At 41.8% G+C, this 22234-nt stretch overlaps 1 protein-coding gene across 1 annotated transcript in view; it reads right to left on the reverse strand.

The window, feature by feature from the left end:
• Positions 1-862: 862 nt before the first annotated feature.
• FAM210A (family with sequence similarity 210 member A) overlaps positions 863-22234 on the reverse strand; it is a 36384-nt gene continuing 15012 nt past the window's right edge. The window contains exons 2-4 of the mRNA XM_079108919.1: positions 10617-11133; positions 5721-5832; positions 863-2446 (exon numbers count right to left, since the gene is read on the reverse strand). Coding sequence (XP_078965045.1) covers positions 2213-2446; positions 5721-5832; positions 10617-11089 — 819 coding nt within the window. The 5' untranslated portion in view covers positions 11090-11133 and the 3' untranslated portion in view covers positions 863-2212. The remainder of the gene's footprint in view (positions 2447-5720; positions 5833-10616; positions 11134-22234) is intronic.

Genomic DNA, 22234 nt, shown 5'->3' on the forward strand with positions numbered 1-22234 from the left:
AAGAGGCTCGTTATACACAGCAAACTATTTTACACATTAGGTAAATTACCTTGGCACCTCACCATAATCTGCTGGCCTGCTATCAACAAATACTGCAAACTCAATATACCAGAGGGTCCCCTCTAAGCCTTAAGGACCAGGTTAACAATACACTGACAACAACATTTTTATATCACTCCTGATGCCAAATAACGATAACATGTTGAACTTCCCAAATCTTCAGAGAATTATTTTACCAGATACCTTCAAAGCATCCCTAAGCAGTATCTGATTTTCTGCATCCAAATAAACTTAATTATGGTTTCAAAACCTAAACAGGCTAAATAAAAGACACCTACTCAGGAAAAGCAAATTTTAGTCTCAGAATCATCAATAACATCTAAAACCCCACAACTTATCCCCATAATTAATATACCCTGTGCAATGTGAAAGGTAAAAAGAAACCATGTTCAGAGTACAAACTGCATGTAACACCAGAGTTTAACCCAGGCTGTCTCAGGTAGACAAAAAGAAATGAGAAATTTGTCACTACCTTGGCATTCCATATCTCAGTTATTTAAGGGACATGCTCAATGTGGGACCACATTTAAATCTGACACTGCACCATCAACCTGAGGCAGTGCACTGCACTCCCACCAGCAGAGCAGACACACCATGTGCCTCTACCACACCCAACCCCACAGAGAAGATTCCAACCACAGCAGTCACTGTAGGAGCGCCTATGTGGCAATCAGAGGTGCCCAATGTAAACATTTTTGCCCTTTGAACTATTTTCTAAACTTGCTATTTGAGAGGAAAATCCTGCCAAACAGCAGGGCAGTCATGAGGCAGTCTCTCACATTGTCTTGCCGGCCTCTGAAAGGGCCACTTCCTCCTCTCCTACCAATCCACAGAAGTAGTTGTTAGTATAAAAGGGAACCACAGGGGCTGGGGCTGTAGCTCACTGGAGGAGTGCTTGCCCAGTACATGTGAGGTACTGGGTTCAATCCTCAGCACCCATAAAAATAAATAAATAAAATAAAGGTACTGTGCCCATCTACAACTAAAAAATATGAAAAAAAGGAAACACGCCCACATACCCAAGTACACTCCCAAATCACAGTTTCTAGATAACTGCTGGATTTCATTCTAAGCAAAGAATTTAATGACAATGATAGATTTGCTACGAAACAATCAAGTAGAACACTAAAGCAAGGGTATTTCCCTCCAATGTGAGAAAAAGTAGCAGCCACAACTTTAAGATTCACCCCATCATGAAATCAACACTGGCTCTGAGACTAAGATATTGGGAATCCACATCAGCTTCCTGGAAAGAGGCCCTTTCTGGCCCAGGAACAGTGCTATCTCCATAGCAGCCTGGCACTACCTGTGGTCTCCCAAATCTCTCCTTCTTTGGGAATCATGAGCCTGAGTTGCTGTTGAAGAACATATGATTTGAACAATAAACTTAGTAAAACCTTCACTTTTCCTTGAAAGACTAGGTAAAGGAGATAGGAAGTGATTCACTGGAAAGTGAAATTCTAGGTGACCACAACCAACACCCAATTTTGAAAAAGCATTTTGGCTATATATTTGCTTTAAAAAATGTGATTTTGACAAGCTTTGGGTAAAAATCATCTCGAAAGGGTCCACTGTTCATTTATGTGTAATCGATACATCTTATTTACATACAAGATTCAATTTTTATTCCACTTTCTTCATAGAAGGTCTATATTTTAGCTAATAGGTAACTTTTTATCTTTTTCATAGAAAGACTAACACACTCCTATTCACAGGTGCAAGCCTGTCTCCACGGAGAACTGAATACAGTTAAAACCTCAATGAATATCATGAAGACTAAGACCCAGTGTTAGCTTTTCGCCTACAGGCTGCAGTTATCCAAGAAGTCAACGGTCCCGTCTGCATACACCGGAGAACATGAAGCAAAGAGATCCTGAAGACCTAGGAAAAGAACCCTGGATTCTAGGACAGTAGCCATGGTTTACTGATACTACTGATGTACAATTCCTATACTGGGCTCATTTCTTCCTCTCAAAAAACACTGATTTTTATAGGATATTTAACTTTAAAAAGGTATTTTAGTTCTTTAACCCTCAGAGAACTGGTCTACTTAGGCAACTAATCAAAAAATAATCAGAAGCATGTATCTTTGCCCAAAGTCTCCAGAGGGTTAAAGTGCAGGAACTTTCTATAATTTGTTATATAAGGCACCCTATTCCACTTTTTTCTTAAAAGAAACTTTTCCTTTGGTTTCCTGTAGTTTTTCAGTGAGTCTATCCTTGGTCTCTTCCATTTTCTCTGTGATGAGCTCCTTGGTCTCTTCCATCCTGTCTTGCAGATACTCCTTGACAGGTGGCGGTGTGGACATGTAGCCTCGACTGCGCAAATACTTCACAGTAAAGGACGTTCCTCCCAAGGTCACTGTGTAGCGTGCAGGTGTTGCAATCTTAAGAAAAAAGTCAACAGGCAGATCAACACATGATTATGACTACATATAAAATTAACCTGAAATTTAAATCCCTGGTAATGACCAATCAGTACAAATTATTTGTTGCTTCACAAGGCTAATGTAGCAACATTCTACATCGTTTTCTGTCCTAACAAGGGATGCTTCATCTATAAACTCACTTTATCAACGTTTGTCCCTATATAACCTAAGCCGTGACTTAAGAATTATTACAGTCAGCAACACTGATGCCCTTAACCCTAAAGCTAGTGGACCTGGGGGGCAGGATCATCTGGAAACCAGAAAAAGGGCTCAGGGCCCCTCACAGTAACTAACAAAGGTGCACCTGCTTCTACACCCCCAAACCTGGCCAGAACATCATGTGTGGACTGGGGCAAGAGCCAGGGTTTCCCTGCTGTGAAGTCTCACTCTCCATCCACTCCTGCTCCTGTGACTCTGCTGGAGTGGACGCTGCCTTTTCCTCACAGTTCACCTGAGGCCTGGAAGTCCAGCTGGGGCTTCTGCGAGGTCCAGAGATTTAATGACCATAACTAAACGGGAGATGAACTGGCTGAAGGGAATCACACAGGAAATGGGGCTGCATCACATGTGCAGCCCAGTCACAGGAGAGCTGTGCCAACTCTCCCCTACCTGCAGGTCCTCGATCCAGAGGGCTCCCCCCTCCTGCCCTCATTTTAGGAGGCTCCCACCATCCTCACCAACCACTCCCATTAGCTCCCAAACCTCCAGGAAACCAAACCCTCTGTCAAGTGTAACCAGCCCCAGCCCACCCTGACTCTCCAAGGCAGCTCTTCTCTGCACACACTGTACCACCCCACCTGGCTTCCTGTCAGTGTGTGATGCCCTCTGCACCCTTGCCTTTGAGCATAGTGACAATACTTGGTCCGCAGACCTTCCCATTCTCCTTTCTCACCCTGTGCTGGCTTGTCCAATTTCACGTCTTTAGTGCTATCTGTACAATGAGAATTCCTAAACTTTCATTTCCAGACCAAACTCCTTCCATGAATTCTAGTATATTCTACTCATTTCGACTTGCATGTCTGACTTGATCTCAAAATTTAATACTCAAAACTCACCTGTAGACTTCAACCTTCCAGCCAGACCTGCTCCTCTCAAAGTCTTTTCCAGGAAAAGACAACAGGAAATGGCAACTCTATTCTTCCAATTGCTAAAGCCAAAAACCAAGGAGATAGCCTGCTACCTCCCCTTCTCTTATGTAAGATGCATTCAAACAATTCGAACAGCCAATTAGCTCCTTCAAAATACAACCAGAATCTGACTGCCTCTCCTCCAGCAGCTGGCACCTGGTCACTAGGACTCCAGCCTAGCCACTGCGACGGCTCCCTGCCACCCTGCTCTTGCCTATTCTTAGCATGGTAGTCCAAGTGATTTTGCAGAAACAGATCAAATGCTTAAACTTGGCCACTAACTTCCCATGCCCTTAGAAGCAAAGCGGAAGTCTTCATAACTGTGCACTAGTGCACAGGGCTGCCTGGGTGGCCTGACCTGGCTCTCAGCTCTGCCACGCTCACTCATTCCAGGCACAATGGCTCTCCATTAGCCCTCAGGATCCTACAGTCTCAGGACTCGGCCCTTGAGGTTTCCTCAGATTGGAATACTTCTCCCTTGGAACTGCCTGACCACGCTCTGAACTTCTCAGTGGGACCTTGCCTCTAAAATTGCAACCCTCCCTCTGAAAATAAACACACACACACAACACATACCCCATTCGTGGTTAATTCTTTCTTCTTAAAACTTATCACCATTTAACTGCTATGCACACTGCCTACATTTTTAACTCAATCTCCTCCATCTGTCCATCCCAACTTCACTGGGATCTGTGCTCTGTGCAGGCAGGCATTTTGTGCTGTTTTATTTAACCTAACAAGGCACGTGGCCCAGAGCGGGGCTGGATGAGTCTGACCGGCTCATCTATGGGTACGTTTAATGGGCACGTGTGGGTGCTCAGGTGGGCACCCGTCAACTTCCTCACCTCTGCCACACCTCATTTTGGGGCTTTGCCTGGAGGAAGCAAGACATCTCTGCCTGTTGTTCCATTTGGGAATCTGGATGACGGAAACGCAGAGAGTCCCACATTTCCCACCCACCCCACTGCACCAGTTAGGCTCTGCAACTGCTCCCTACCCTGACCCTGAGCATGTCCTCCCTATGAAACACAGTCCCGGGTACAGTGAAAACAAAGAGGATGAAGACCTGTTCCTTGGAGCTCACAATCAAATGAAGAAAACAAGAAAGAAAAACTGAGACTGATGTGAACTTCAGGAGGAGGCACAGGAGCCTGGGACAAGGAACTCAGAGGATCAGGGAAACTGCTTAAATCGCCATTATGCTAGTTTGGTATATTAAGGACAAATTATACCCATGTGATTAGAAACTTGATAATTTATGAATTAAATACATTTTAATGTAGAAAAACTTTAGCAATAAAGCTTTGGCCCTCAAGTCAAAATTCTAAAAGGAAATCTAAGATTTCAGAGGACTCTAGTAAGGATGACAGAATAAAACAATGCTATTTTTGAATAGCACTGCGTATAAATTCTAATTGTAAGCACAACAGAACAGAACAAAATAACAACACAACAGAAGTAAAATAACATCTAATTCCCAAATATGTTCTATCTGTTTTCTTCTCTCAGGTACAAGCATCATAGAACCTCATAAGATTTTGTCAACCGAAAAAAATGAGATTAATATGGCTACACGTCACATTTTACAACAAGCTTTTTCTTCCAAAATAAAGATGTATGGGTGTAGAAACTATAATAACAATGTTGTCTGAATCCAGAGCACAGTTATAGATTACTTATGTTTAAAAGAATGTCTAACAAATCTAAGTTCATCACATAAAAGTTTCAATTAAACCCTACTACTTTGTTTGCTAAGAAAAGGTGAGCTATTAAAAACAAAAAGGTGAGCTACTGGAAAGAGCAGAATATGTGCAGAGTTCCGCTACCAAGTCAGGTGGCCCGAGGAGCTCTGACTAAGGACAAATGAAGTGTCAACAGGGGGCTGTCAAGAAGGCCCTGGCGACACTGCTGACCAGCTATCCTCCATCCACCTTGTTTTAAGGCATTTCTTCCAAGCCATCATTTGACTTGTACTTCCAAACCATTATGACTTGCCTTTATTCATCAGACATATAAAAGACAGGATACAATTTAAGTCATAAGAAACTCTGAAGAGCTGACCAGCAGTTTTATGGGAGGGGCACCCTGTGCGTCGCAGCACCCACCTTGAACATGGCATATGCCGTTAGGGCATTTCCACTCTGGGAATTTTTCAGGATGTTCACTACGCTGTCAGGTAACCCAAGGAGCTCCAGGAAAGGAATGACGTTCACTCCTCTATGAAAAAAGCACAAGGAAATTACATGCAAAAAGCCTTCAAGGAAAAATGTTTTTAAGAGATCATCTGAAAACACACAAACCACAAATTTACCATGATTTGTGTTAATAAAATTGCTTCAAAACTAATTCTGTATTATCAAACACTTCTAAGGGAACATCTTGTTCAAAGCACAATATACACCAGACACACAAGCCTCTGTGTGGTGCCATGGGCTGCGTCAAAACATGATGCCCTAATTAGCATATGTAGCAAATAGAAGCAACAATTACAGCAAAATCAACAGCTTTAAGTAAACTAAGAGGAGGCTCGGAGTCCTTTACCTGATCTTTCTTTCCTTATGCAAACATAACTTCCTTTAATGCCCCAACTCACATTTTAAGACATGAGATTTTTACCTTTAATGTTTCATGTCAAGCTATACCACTATCAAAGGAGGAAAGGATATTTTAACATCGCTTATTGTGCTATTATTCAGAGAATAAATGATTCTGTGGGTTTGTGGAAACTCAATTATACTAAAAGGATGATTCTATTCTAAGACCTGAAAGGCAGGTAAAGAACAATTACTGCACTGCATTGCAGCGAGCTCCTGGAGGCAGGGAAGGCGGCAGCCTCCAGGCTGAGCTGGTACCAGTGTAGTTTCCTGGCTACACTGCCCTTGTTCTCCCACTCTCAATGTGCAGGCTTTGCAGACACTACAAAGCTCCACCTCTGAATCAGAACAAAGACATTCACCTGCATAAACTTAACCTAATCATCACCTTTGCAAAATTTAACACACGCAATGGCATGTGGTAAATGAATACAAAATCTACAGTAAACCCCCCTAAAGTGTCCCAGTAGTCCTGTTTTCCTGTTTTCTAGTCTCCTTCTCCTGGACTCGATTACCAACCTCTTTCCTGGGAAGGAGGGCAGGATATCTTTCTTGACCTTGGTAATTTTGAAGCAAGAAGGCCAGTTGCAGGCACGACACTGCTTACTTTGGGTTTCTGTGTTTTTTTCCCTCATAACTGGATTAGGCTAATATTCCCCACAGGACAGGGCAGCTGGAGCTGTGTCCAGCTGGAGCAGCACTGCAAGGGGGACAAAATGTCCCTCTACCCCATTCTTGGTGTTTCTGAGTGTTCATTCCTCTTGGTTAAGGCAAGGCCCCAGGCAGGTGTGTGACTGTCTTTCCCTCTGTCAGCAAGAAAGGGAACTGCCTGAACCCTTAATTGTGATCATTATAAATTTCTTTTTTAATATTAAAGAATAATTTGATGAACTAGGGAAAAGGTGTAGCTCTTTGTGATTTCACCAATGATACTAAGCAACCAGGAAATATTCCCATAGATATTGCTGATGGACAATGAGGAAGGACCATTAAAATCACCTATCATAAAAAGGAAGAGGACACCAGAACAGTGGAAGGGATATTTGGAGGTAAATTTAAAAATCAACTATAAATCCAATCCAATTTTGTCTATCTGAACCTTCAATTCTTTTTCAAATCTCTTTCTAGATAACAATAGCATCCTGTTATGGTTTAGAACTAGAATGTTCCCAAAGACCCAGGTGCTTAAAGGCTTGGTGTCCAATGCAGCAGTGTTTGGAGGTGGGTGGGGCGTTAAGAAAGTGATTAGACCATGAGGGCTCTGACCTCATGGGTGGATCAACCCACTGACAGATTAATAATGTGATGACATTGGTGGGGGGGCACCTAGTGGGAGTAGGGCCTTAGGGGACAACGTTTTGCCCTTTCCTCGCTCTGCTTCATGGCTGCCATGAGCTAACGAGCCTTCCTTTGCCACATGGTCCCCTCATGTTTCTACCCTGGACCAGGAACTATGGAAGGAAACATCTGAAGCCATGAGCCAAAATCAATCTCTCCTGCTCTAAGCTGGTCTTCTCAGAAGGTGCCACAGCTATGAAAAGCTAACACAAATTCCATAAGGTAAGGTTTGCTACTAGAGCTAGCCTTTGTATGGATCTAACCAAGTCACTAAAGTCACTATGTATGGTTACATCCTGCCAAAACAAGCTGATTTTATCTTCCAGCATTAATGCCATTATGGAACCATTTCATTAATTATTTCCTAGTTCCAATTAAACCTATTGTATAAAATCTACACATTGAACAGTATAAAATGAAGGAAAAAAAAATACAATTGGCCAAAAAACCCGTGATTAAAAAAACACCTTGTTATAAAAATGAGATAATAAATTCAGATACCTTGCACAAGGTCTAACACTACAGGCTAGTGGCCTCTGTAAGACAAGGTAATAAGCACCTAAAGAGGGTCCCTGTCAAACAGGAGCGCCCATCACCTTCTAATCTCGCAGCTCTGCAGTAGGAGGTTCAACAGATGCAGAGAACACAGGTCAAAGCACATTTGCTGCCTGGAAAAGCACAGTGAACATCGGCCTGGACCCTGGCTGAGGTGCATCTGCACCTTTAGGAACCAGAGGTCCCAGACACAAGGCTTCTGAAGGCCAGGGTGACACTGTCATTACTGGGCCATGTGTGTTCAGAGAGAACCCTTCTGGTCAGAGTACACAGATGTCCACAGGTGGCAACAAAGTTCAGCACAAGATAAAATCTTTTACTTTAGCTGTTCCTGAAATAAAGTATTTCAAAAGCCAGAGAACTTTACCACTAACTAAAAATAGAATGACGCTGTGCTCTCTGGTGCCTTGAAAGGCAGCAATGCTGGCTGCCGGTCAGTAATGCTGCATGATGGCAGATGTCCATCCTTCCAACCACAAACTATTGCCCCCGCTTTCTTTTAATAGTAAGTAACAAGCATATAACAGACAAGTTTTTTTCAGTTTGGGGGAAAAAAAAAAAAAAAAAAAAGCTAAAATACAGCTAGCCTCTTGGTAGCTGGATCAAAAACTGTTTATATAATCAACTTCAATTTTACAATAAAATAATCTCTCAGTGAAATATAATCCACCACTTGAACATATCCTAATTCTTTTTTATTTCATCAATGAGTTCTACTTTCTAATTATTACATGTGATTAAGTCTTCATGTGAAACCCATCGACCTTTATCTTGAAGTCTATGGATTCCCTAAAATCACTGAGGATGGCGGCTCTGGAGGCACCGCACCTTGTGTCCTGTCAATCAGCCAGGGAGGCTGTATGAACTAAGCCAGGCGTCTTGGCTGGCAGCACTGCCACCTAAGGCGTATGGGTATGAAGTGGACAGTTTGACCACCATGTTTAGACAGAAGCATTCTGCAGAAAAAGAGAGGAAGAAGGATGAAACTAAGAGGGTGCATTTCACAAGAGATGGCAGAATCATCCCCGCAAATGCCACAGCTGAAGAAATCTAAGCAGCAGCAATAGAAGATTTATTTTTATCAGCCCAAATGAGGATCTCATATTCAATTAATTAAAAACTTAGGTTTTCTCCCTCTAAGGCCAGAAGGAACAAGCAAGTGTAACAGCTTCTTTCAGGAGAATCCTTAGTGGCTCAAGAAAGAAATTTTATGTGTAGAATCATGCAGGACTGAATGCCTATAATAACTTTTATTTAAAAATGGTATACAAATTTATGTTCTGTCAAAACTCCAAGGGCAGTTTTAAAGACTTCTATGAATATGAAACATGTTCAGAAAATGTCATTAATAAACAAAGAAATAATTCCATAAAGTGTACGCATAGGATCTTCTGTCAGAAAAGTACAATTCTTAAAGAAAATGAGATACAGCAAAGAAGGATGAGTAATGTCACGGAAAGGTACGAAGAGGAAGAGAACAGCATCGACTGCACAAGGAAAAGAAAGCCCATCCTTCAGAACTGGAGCTAAGAAACACCTGGAAGCCCGTGTTTCCAAGAATAAGCAGACACCATTCGCCTCTCAGGAGTGGGTTTGCTTCTCCATGGGGAGCGTGGCACAGGTAGTTGCTGTGTCTTACTACTGCCTTAACACCAAGCCACCAAATATCAGAGTCCACGCTGAAGATCAGTGGACTCTGGGAAGTATAAAGCAATTCTAAATCCATCAGGAGAGCTGAACAAACTGGCAAAGCCATCCCTATGGCTCCACCAGCCATGGTACCACAAATACACCTTACCTTGAGAGGAAAGAACGGTGTTTAACAAGAAAGATGGACTTAGAGACTCTGTGTCCTGCAACACTGGGAGGAGGCCACGCCCTCCAGATGCACTTCTGATCAGAGAGGTCCTCCTGACACTTACTAGGTGAGTAATGTCAATGCCCCAATCTGTCAGTGGTTCGTTTTTTTTGTGTTAACAACAAATAGTAACCAGGCTTTGGAATTTCCCACCAAACCCACATATCCAGCAAAATAGTTATCTTTACATTTTTTTAAACACTGCAAGAAACACATTAAGTAAAGAACTGATAGTGCTGCCAAATTTCTGAGACTGGTACTTTACTTCTGGACTCTGACGTGTGCAGATGCCATCAGCACAGTAATGAGGAGTGTGGCTCTGAGACCAGAGGAGCCTGAGTGGGGCTTCTGTTCTGGCTCCACCTCTGGAGTTATTTTTACTTGCTTCATTCACAAAAGGGGAAGAACTGCACTACCTACATCATTCAGTCACCATGAGGATTAAATGACACAGAGGATATAGCAAAATGCCTGTATGCAGTAATGAAACATTAGTTATTCCTAATAAAATGTGAAAAACGGCTACAAAAAGCAATTAGCCTCTACCAATGAAAGACACTAAAGCATTAAAAAAAAATATTTAAGACCATCATTAGCACAAGTAATATTACCATTCTGATAAATTAGTGAAAAGCAGTCAACCAAGCAAAACTTACTTTATGGCTGCATAATAAAATGTTCCAAACCAAATACCAGAAGTTATTAGATGCACAGGAATCAAAACTTTCCCATATTGCCTAAATGTTCTCTTAAATCGCTGATAAAGACTAATAGATTTGTCTTGTAAAGGATCAAGCTCTTCTTTTTTTTCTGAAGGAATTCCTTTGTCTGTGGCACTAGACGAGAAAACCCTTCTGGACAAAACCACCTGTTCCCACTGCTTGTGGCAAAGGACCTGCCGGGGTCCCTGAGCACCCGATGATTTCCTCTCCTTGGCAAGGCACTGGGCAGCAGGTAAGTGCAGCCACTGCTTCTGAGGATCTTGAACCCAAAATACTCTGGATTCAGTATTATTCAAAAGTAACGGTCCTTTTATGTTCTGACGGTGTCCAAAGAGACCAGTTTTCTGTGGTTCCAAGCATGTCCTCTGTGCCAGCCGAGACACAGTACGTGGTACATTCCATTGCATTTTGAATGACGGTGATGGATTTCAGCTTCTTACAGAGGCTAGAACTTAAAAAAAAAAAAAAAAAAGGTGGATTATACATAGGCTTCTACTTTAAACCAACCAATATTAAACCATTAATAGTAAATTAATGATTAACTATTAGAAAGTGAAAGGACAAAAATGGCCACTCAATTCATAGGAATTTATATTAATTAATGCACTGTGATTTTAAATGTCATTAAAACATATCCTTTAAATACAGTAAACCAGTCAGCAGTCATCATGGAAAAGAATGTTTACGAGTTCTCTTCAAACTAAAAAAGGATATTTGTAAGGCTACTGCTACAGTCCTCAAGGAAAGAAGGAGTGTGGCACAAGATCTGGTTCTGGAGGTGTCAGGGACATAAATCTGTGCAATTCCCTTTTAGACTCCAAGTCCAAGTACGCTGGTTAAATGAGGACTACTTTATGGTTTTTTGTTTTTGGTACTAGGGATTGAATTCAGGGAACTCTGTCACTAAGTTACACCCCCAGTCATTTTTAATTTGAGATAGCGTTTCACTAAGTTGCTTATTAGGGCCTCACTATGTTGCTGAGGCTGACCTCAAAATTGTGATCCTCTAGTCTCAGCCTCCTGAGCCACTGGGATTATAGTTGTATGCCACTGGGCAGGGCTTTCACGGCAATGTTACAGGAATTGTGCAATTCCTGGTGTGAAAGAGCTTCTGTAAACTCATGAGCATCACACAAGTCAGTCACCACCAAACATGTTAAGATATGCTGAACAGCTGACCAGTGCTAACTATTTCATGATGCCTTTAGATGAGTTACAGTGAGTTGTAAATCACGTTATCAGATGGTGAGAAGAGACAGCCTGGTCTTGCCCCTCCCTGCTCCACACTCCACCAATATCAAGGTTGGAGAGAAAAAAGAACAGTAATGTCTTAATATTTCATTTGGTATCAGTGCAGAACTAAGAATGACAAGATAAATGAACAGCAGGGGGTGGAGGCACATGACTGTAATCACAAGAGACTTGGGAGGCTGAGGCAGGAGGATCAAAAGTTCCAGTCTAGCCTCAGCAACTTAACAAGACCCTGTCTCCAAGTAAATGATCAAAAAGTTTAAAAAGGCCTGAGTATGTGGTTAGTGGTAGAATGTCCCTGGGTTCAATCCCCAGCTCAGAAAAAAAAAAAAAAAAAAAAAAAAAGAGAGAGAGAGAGAGAGAGAGAGAGAGAGAGAGAGAGAGAGAGAGAACTTTCTAGATACCAAAAACTACTCCCCACCCCAATTCCCAGCTGAAAGGCAGTAAAAGGTAGTTTTAGAAGCACACAGGCTTGGACCCAACTGACTCAGCAGTATTACTGAGCAGATTACTAACCCTCTCCCAGGGTGGATGGAATTAAAAGAGCCCTTACTACCAAGAAGTCAACCCCTGCCTCCAACCTCTACCTCATTTCATCCTGCCCACCTTCCTGCCTTACTTCTGGCATGTTTAGAAGAGGTGATCTCAGTTTAAAATTGTATAATAAACAGTAAGATTTATTCACCCAAGAAATAATACAGTCACCTCATTTTGCATTACGATTCATCACCTAGGGTACACAGTTGACTGGGAAAGCAAAAACTGTTAGATAAAAACTTTCATTAATGAATTCTCCACTTATAAGATTAATCCAAATTTACTTCCTCCCTAATTATTAACATCAGTTTCTATCAAACTCTCACAGTTAATTCAACAACATAATATAAACAAGTTGTAAAGTGAAGCTACAAATCTTTCACAATAAATAGGTTCCCAGGAAGCCTTCAGAAATGACACTGGAGACTGTTACAATCAAAAGCCAAGTAGGCAACAAATAAGAATCTGAAGCATTAGACCCATTACACCAAATAAAAAGAGAAGCCACATGGATAATAAATACAAGGGAACGGAGCCACTAATAAAAAGGATTAAGGCCTTAGTTATGTTCACAAAACCAACCTCATTATTTGATGTGGAAGCTGAACATGGGCACAGGCTATCTTACTGCATTCCACAATCTGTATCCCCACCTGCACTTATATATCTACACTATGCCTGGGCCAAGGCGGAAGAACACACCTATTAAGATCCTAAGGATTAGCTCAGTTGGAATCATCATTTAAAATTTATGAAAAATGAAATTTCATTTTTCATAATAAAACTCCTTTCAAACACTGTTTGAAATTTCGGGTCTGTTTCAGTTTTCTCTAGCACTACTGTCTTCCAGCAGGTCCTGGCCATGGCTTTAGAGGGGACCCCAAAGGTTATTTTTCTCCTAAGCCTGTTTCTTTCACAGGGCAGTATTCCAGGAGCTGAAATTCCCAGAAGCATAACTCTCAGAAAACAAGAAATTGCATGTGTGTGAATAAAATAAAGAGAAAGCATTTTTAAAGAGACTCTTCCAAACTCCCATCAGTACCTTTTTCCCCTGGTTTTTCCAACTGTCCTCTCCCAATTTTTAAAAAGTATTTTTAACCTCTCCATTTCTGATTGCCTGTTTTCTAAAACCACTTTATTGAGATACAATTCACCCTTCTAAGGAGCAGAAATCAGTGAATTTTAGTCCATTCGTAGCTATGTAACCACCACCATAATCAAAGTTCAGAACATTTTTATCACCCACGAAGGAAACTAAAACCATTGGCAGTCACTTGCCATTCACCCATCCCCTATCCCAGGTAACTGCAAATGACATCTTGCCCTGGTACCAAATGAAATAATAAGACATTGCTGTTCTCTTCCCTCTTCTCCCTTGATATTGGGGGGTGGGGGGCAGGGAGGCACAGACCAGGCTGTCTCTTCTCACCATCTAATAACAAACATGATTTACAACTTACTGTAACTAAGTCTAAAGGCATCATGGCCTCGTTGGCCCGATCAACTATTCAGGATACCTTAACTGTTAAGATGGTAACTGACTTGTGTGATGCTCAAGAGTTTACTGTACGGACGTTCTTTCACACCATTTGTTTATTTTGGTCATTTCACATAAAAGGAACCACAGAACGTGGTCTTCTGTGGCTGACTTTCCCCTTCTTGTACCGTTTCCAAGTTTACCACTCTACTATCTTTTGGGCTAAGATTTATCTTTCTCTTTAGGAAACCTCCAGGCCAGTGGCTTCCAAACCCAGAATCAGATCATGGGAAGAGGAGAAGACCAGAGGGGTAATGGAGTGGCTTTAAAATACACATTCCTGGGCACCATCTGGACCTAATAAATCAAAATCTCCAGGAGCCAACTCATACCTGACAATATGAATTTGCACATCGTTTCTCTGGGAACAGAACTGGTTTCAGGGCCAGAGGCAGTTTGGTGGCAGTGCTTTCTATCCATCTGCTACTATACCTGAAGTAGTTCAGTACCATTTGACGTGGAGGAGATAAACGGTGTATTGTAGGGAAGTGAAATAAGAAAAATCAGACTGTTGTACACTCCACTCCCAACACTGGGCATGAGTGAGCGGAGGGCTGCAGTGGACTCTGAGCCTGATATCCTCCAATTCAGTTCTGACACCATCTACCTGGAGAAACTGTCAGACCCAGGAACTGAAGGTTTAGTCCCAGAAACTGCTACCACTTCAGATGCCAATTCTAAGTTCTAGCCAGACATTCTTCTGACCAACCAGCTACAAATCTAGGTTCCCACAACCCCCTTCCTGGGTTGAAATTATTTTCTGGGGCAGCTCAAAATAACAAAGAGTTTGTCAGTTTATTATAAAGGATACAGAGGTAGAGGGAGGCATAGTACAAGAAGGGCATACAAAATTCCGGCGCCTTCTCTGGGCCCACCACCCTCCTAGCACCACCAAGTGTTCAAGCACCTGTAAGCTGATCACATCTTAATAGTTTTTAATGGCGCTGGCTTTCCTGCTCCACCCCCTTCCAGGAGGTAGAGGGTGGGGCTGAAATTTCCAAAGATGTAATTGGCTGTCATCACTAGGTCTCCCTGACAAATATTGGCCCCACCCTGAGGCTCATTAGCATAAACTCAGGCTTATCAAAGGGGCCCAATGGATAACAAAAGACCCCCTTTCACTCTGGAAATTCTGGGAGTTTTGGCTCTATGACAGGAACAGGGGCAAGGACAGAACACATTTCTATTACACCACACTAACAAGCCTTGGGGAACCACTACAAACTTATTGAAAAGGCACAGCTGAAGGTGGGTGTGGGAGCTCACACCAGTGATGCCAGCAACCTGGGAGGCTTAGGACAGCCTCAGCACTTAGCAAGACCCTGTTTCAAAAAATAAAAAGGAATGGGCATAGAGTTCAGTGACAAAGTGCCCCAGGTTTAATCCCCATGCCAAAAAACAGACAGACAAAAAAACCCCAAAATATACTTGACTCACTGAAAGAAGAGATCAAATAAAATCACATTTATTTCCCAATTAAAAAAGAGAAGGCAGGAAAACTGGGAAAAACAGAGAGCAAAGAGTTGCAATGGACAGGAAAATTTATAAATCTGGTAGCTATGATTCCAAAAATACAATAATATTAAACATTAAAGAACATTTCTAAACAGTGGAGTAAACAGCCTGTAGCTTTAAGTGGGCTCTCTCTTTCTGAGATGCCCCTTTCTGCCAAGCCAAGATCCTTGGGGAGTCTGATGCCTGGCCCAGTCCAGAGGCGATCACAAGGCGCTGTTACCTGGGAGACCTCACCTGCCACCCTGGCTCCTGTGCACCTCCTTCCTGAATCTCCAGTTCACACCACCTCCCTTCACTCCCTGAAACCTCAGCCTGTCCTTCAACTATCTAGCTGTCCTTTGAGTCTCATCCTCTGTGTGGCTGTGTTCAGGCATGTTGTTAATAAATTCATTGTTTTCTTCCCCTGCCAGTCTGCCTATTGTTGGTTTAATTAAAATTACCAAACCTGCAGGGGTAAAAAGTAAATTTAAATCTTTCCTACATAGTCAAAACCCCTAAACAAGTTATTGGCTAGCACAGGGAAATTCCTTCTTTTAACATTTACAAGAAAAGTAACTTTGAAACCACCAATTTGCTTTTAATTTTTTTCTGCTTTTTTTTGTCTATATAACCAACCTCCTCTATTCAACTCATGGGAATGTTCATTCTGAAGGCCAATCAGTACTTGTAAAATAGCTTTTTTGTTAACATAATGATAATGGAAAGAAGATATAACAATTGTAAATATGTATACACCTAACAAGATTTAAAACAAACGAAGTGAAAACTGATACCACTGAAAGGAGAAATAGACAAATCCATTATTAGATTTCAACAGCCTTCTCAGTCACTAGTACACACTACAGGCAGAAATCAGAAAGGAGATAGTTGAACTAAACACCATTAATCAACTTGATCTAACTGGCATTTACAGAATATTCCATACAAAAGGAGAATGCACATCATACTAAGGTTTATATACAGCAAGTATCATATTCTGATACTTATCATATCAAGAGTATCATATTCTGGGACATAAAATACATGTTAAGAAATTTAGGGGCTGGGGTTGTGGCTCAGTGGTAGAGTGTTTGCCTAGCAAGTATGAGGCACTAGGTTCAATCCTCAGCACCACTTTAAAAAATATTTAAAATAAAGTTATTTCCATCTATAACTAAACATACCTTTAAAGAAAAAAAAAAAAAAAGAAATTTAGAAGAGCTGGATATGGTGGTGCATGCCCATAATCTCAGCACCCTGGGAGACTGAGGCAGGAGGATCCCAAGTTCAAGGTCAGCCTCAGTAAATTAGGGAGGCCCTAAGCAACTCAGTAAAACTTTAAAAAAAAAAAAAAGGGATGAGGATGCAGCTCAGTAGTAAAGTGGGCCTGATTCAATTCCCATTACCAAAGAAATTTTAAAGAAAGGAAATTAGAAATTGTACAATATTACTAAACTACTATGAAATTGAACTAGAAACCTTAACACAGAGATAGGAAGAACTGATGCCCCTTACCTTAAGTATCTGGAAACCAAAAGTGCATACTTATCAATAATCCAAATGTCAACAAAGTCTAAAAAGAAGTTTAAAAATATTTTGAATGAAAATACATCATCAAAATCTGCTGTATTGGCAAAGCAGTGCACACAGAGAAATTCTTAGCTTTGAATTCACATATTTGAAAAGAAGATCTCAACTCCATAAAACTTCCTCCTTAGGGAACTAGGGAAAGAAGAGACAGAGCGGGGCAGGGTGAAGCGCAGTGTTATAGCACCTGCCTACTGTTGTTATTAGGTAGGAGTTCAAATGCCAAGACAGCAGAGACAGGGTACAGGAAAGATGCCACTGAAGGACAAGACGGGGAGATGAGTCATGTCTCTGTTTAGGGTAAGTCCCATTACCTTGACAACTCCTGCCACGGATATGATGCTTTAAAATGATCAATGGGGGTAAAGGGGGCAGTATTCCAATTAGGTTTTCTAAAGTAACCAAAAGAGGGGAAATTGGACACTACTCCAATCAGGTATCATAAGGTAACCAACTGGAGCAAATGTGGTAGGTCTTCAATCCAGGCCGTTTAGGGAAAAGAACACCTCACAGCTCAGCATACAAGACACCAATCTCCAGACATCAGGGTCTTAAGCCTCTCACTCGTGGCCCGCTCCCTTCTACCTTCCAGAGTGCTACCTCCACTCTCTATAAGTCTGTACTTTGCGTGTTACTGCTGTGTGTTTTGCTCAATTCTTTGTTCAGGACACCAAGGACCTGGACCTCAACTGGACACCCCAACAATAACACTGCCAGGCCCTGGGTTCCATCCCAAGCACAGGAGGGGAAAAAAAGAGAGAGAGAATAATTTAAAAAAATAAAATAAAAACCAGAACAGAAATGAATGAAAATGAAAAGAGGAAAGTAACAAAATCAAACTCCAGTTCTTTGAAAAAATGCATGAAATTTATCTCTCTAGTCAAGCCATGAGAGAAAATAGATCACCAATATTAGAAATGAAAGAATATCATAACCACTGATCCCATAAAGATTAAAAAGGTAATAAAGAAATACTCTTAGTGCTTTACCACTGAGCCACATCACCAGCCCTTTTTTATTTTGAGACAGAATCTTGACAAATTGCTTAGGGCCTCACTAAGCTGCTGAGGCCGGCCTTGAACTTGAAATCCTCCTGTCTTAGCCTCAGGAGGCAGGAAAACAGATCTGCATCACACCCAGAAATAATTAACTTTTTAAAAAAGCAGCAGGCTCAGCACTTACCAGCGAATTCTATCAAATGTACAAGAAATAATGAGTTCTCTATTAGCTGTTCCAGAAAACGGAGGCAGAGAGATTTCCTAGCCCCTTCTGTGGGGCCAGCCTTACTCTAATTTCACCAAAAGAGATCTGAAGAATTCCCAAAGAGGGGACCACAACTCGGGATATGTGGGGTCTTTGAGACAGGTGATGGAAAAGAATTTCAGTGTGTACCAGTCAGTACAGAAATACAGAAATTTATTTAGGAAAGCAGATTAACCTTCAAGGGAGATGATGGGCCACCAAGAGTGAAACACTTCTGGGTCCTCGGGTTCCTCTCTTAAAGGAAATATGGTAAGTTGGACCCATACTCAACAATAAGAGACTGTTCACCTTCCTCCTGAAGACTGGGAGCAAGGCAGGAGAATGACACCTCTCACCACTCCTGCTGAACTTAGTAGTTCAAGCTCTAGCTAGTGCAACAAGGCACTAAAAAGAAGTGTACACTTGAGAGGGAGACCACCTAGTTCAGAGAATAGTGCAAGTTCTGGGATGTTTCTATGCTTCTGACTACCAATGGGGGTTCCCACCCGACCCTCTTGGGTTTGATAATTTGCAGGGATGGTTCACAGAACTGAGCAACATGTTTACTGGTTTATAATACAGGACACGGGTGGTCAGAGGAAGAGGCAAGAGAGTCTCAAGAGGAGCTTGTTCCCCCAAGAGCTGGGTGTACTGTGTGGACACACTGACCAGCCAGAAGTCTATCAATCATTACCTTCTGAAGCTTTTGTTGACTGTAATCTCCAGTCCCTTCTTCACCCTTTCCTGAGGTTGGTGAGTGGGGCTGAAAGTTCCCATCCTCTGATCAACTCTTTCTGGCCATCTGCCCCATCCTGAAGCAATCTAGCATCATTTCATTAGCATTAATCCAGGTATGCTCCAGGAGGCTTGTTATGAATACCAAAGACATTTCTATCACTTTGGAAATACCAAGGGTTTTAAGAGCACTGCACAAAAACCAAATATTATGTCAAAAGATGTTCCTATTCCTTTCATTAGTCAGGAAATTACAAGGGATTTCAGATCTCTGTACTATGAACCCTGAAGACCAAATATATACAGCCAGCCCTAAATACTGGGGATCTACCAACTGTGGCTGGAAAGTATTCAGAAAAATCAAAATTCCATTGGTACTGAACATGTAAAGACTTTTCCCTAAACAATACAGTATAACAAACATTTACATAACACCTACATTGTATTCAGCATTAAAAGTAATCTAGAGATATGGACCAATCCTTATGTGGGAGGACGCATGTAGGTTATATGCAAATACTATGCCATTTTATATGAGGGACTTGAGCTGCTGCTGATCAAGTTATCTATAGAGATCCTAGAATCATTCCCTGGTGGATAACAACTGATCACTGTGCTTCTTATTATAGTTATACCATATGATTTCAACAAAAGGCAGAAATGTAGTTAGTAAAAAGATGGCTGCCAGGAGACCCAGGATAGGGAAGGAGGAATGCACAGGGCATTTTTAGGGTGGTGAATTTCTCTATGCTATAAAAGTAGATACATGCCATTCTACATTTGTCAAAATCCGTAGGATGTGTGACACAAAGAGTGACCCCTAATGGAAAACTTGGTCAATAGTCAATACGCATTCACGGACTAACAAGTGCACTCTACCACAAGATGTTAAGAGGAGGGTCTGCAGGGGTAGAAGGCAGCATACACAACTCTGTGATATCTGATGTGCTCAGTGTTTCTATAAACCTTAAACTTCTCTAAAAAACTGAAGTCTGCCAATTAAGTTTTTTGAAGTATTCCTGTGGACTTGTCAAATCACAACTGATTTTAGTATAGCCTCACCCTGCAGTGCAGGTGAAACAGTAAAAGGCAGAAAGGGCTTCTCTCACCTGTGTGAACTCTTTTCATGTCATTAAACAGGGGCGATTCAGATTTTCTCCTTCCATGTGTTTCTTAATCACACTGTGACTGCTGCTTTAAGTCAAATTCAGTCTGTGGCTTAGAAAATGTAAAGGCAGGCCAGTTTCTTCAGGGTGCTCTCTGGGTTATTAGTTTCCTGCTCCATTAGGAATATGGATGGTTTTAATTTAATCTCTACTATATAATACATCTCCTCCAATCTGTTCTGCTTTTGAGACTTTCTGGTACCAGAACTGAGCCACACAAACAAGCTAAGCAGAGAACTACTGTTAAATCCTTAATCTTCAGAAAAGGTCAAATTATGCCCCCTAGTGAAAGTCTATGGAATTTCATGAAATTCATTGATAACTTGGCAATCTTAAACATGTCAATTTTTAAAAACTGGTTAAAAATACTCATTTACACAAGATGTTTGTATCTTTATCTCTTTTCAGATCATCAAAGTTCCTACGTCAAGCCAGGGTGGTCTGTGATGGGAACAGGACCCACAGGGTCTTACTGCCAACCTCTTCCTTCCACCTCTAGCAGGTGGAAATAAGAATGGAGGCTCTGCCACCTGGAAGACCTGAGCTCTTGCTTTGCTTTTTCCCTCACCCTTAAGAGTGAAGTTAAGGTCACTTTTATCGTGATATTTATGATGATCAAATGAAGCACTTACCATATCAATGTTACTTCTAGCTTCCCTTCTCTTCTTCTTCTTGTCTACTGACCTGGTCAAGTCAAGCCCATACTCTTCCTAGTCTTCTAGTCTTCTGCACTAATCGATTTGGGGGCCCCCTGCAAGTCCTAGAGTTAGGGGAAAGACTCTTCCCCACCTCACTTTCATACCCAACACAGAACCCCTCTGTGACCCAGTATCATGCTCTTCCTCATACACCAAGCGCACCTCCAGAGGCCACCATCTGGTGCTCTTTCAATTCCACTCTGACATTACCTACTTCAAGCTAGTCAGATCTCACAGGCTAAAGGCTGAGTCCGGCAAGACCACTCCTCACTTTGTAGCAAACCACGAGTTGTAGGTGGCCTCCTACACTGCTAATCAGCAGTGGGTTTTTCACCCTCTCAGGACCTCCATGTGTTCAGCAACCCAGAAGTCCATCAGGTCTCTTGTTGAAAACATTTTAAAGAGCTTAATCTGCAGTCCTGCTTTCTTGCAGGTTGGTGGATGGGGCTGAAAGCTCCAACCCTCAAATCCTCCAACTGCTCAGTCTCCAAGAGTAGCCACATCTTGGGTTACACAGACGCCCCACCCTGTCACCTCCTTAGCACAAACTCAGGTGTTCAGGGACTCATTATGAATAAAGACATTTCCACTCCTACCAATCAGGAAACTCCAAGGGTTTTAGGGGCTGTGACAGAAACCAGGCACAAAAGCAAATATTTTTCATATCATACTAGTCCTACCTTCTCCAGGGGTCAGTTCGTACCACTGGTCATGTCGTTACCTTTCATCATCTGACAACTGAAATCATGGAAACGAGACATGGAAGAACTTAACGAGGATTTGGCTAGTGAATAATTAGTTGAAATGATTTCCCTCACTCCATTAAAAATGAATCAAGTTATTACTGACCATGTTTTCTTCCTACATTTCAGTGCCAGGTTTTGTTCTGTTCCTTCAACTGCCCTCTTTGCTGCCTTCTTCTTCCCTTTAATGTGCAGACAGGACCTCAAAAACTAGGCCTTTCTGTGGTTATGGGTCCAGTGCCTCTCCTCCTCTACCAGCCAAGAGTCGTAAGACAGCCCTTTCTGTTCCCTTACACTGCCCTCCTATCCAACTGCTCATATTAAGACCGTGCACGAGCCACAGCAGCACATCATGACACCTGCTTCCTGTCTGTTCAAATGCTCGCAAGACTCTTGTTTCTGTGACTCAGGATCCCGTCTTGTCTTTTTAGCACAGGTTCTGAGTCTCATCCATAGGCTTATTTTTCTACTAAATACAAATGGGGGCTCTCTCCTTACTCTACATATATTAACTGGACAATGGCCTTTACAACCACTAAGTACTGGGCCCCAAACTCCCATT

Source organism: Sciurus vulgaris, assembly GCF_902686455.1.
Source record: "Sciurus vulgaris genome assembly, chromosome: 13".
NCBI lineage: Eukaryota > Metazoa > Chordata > Mammalia > Rodentia > Sciuridae > Sciurus > Sciurus vulgaris.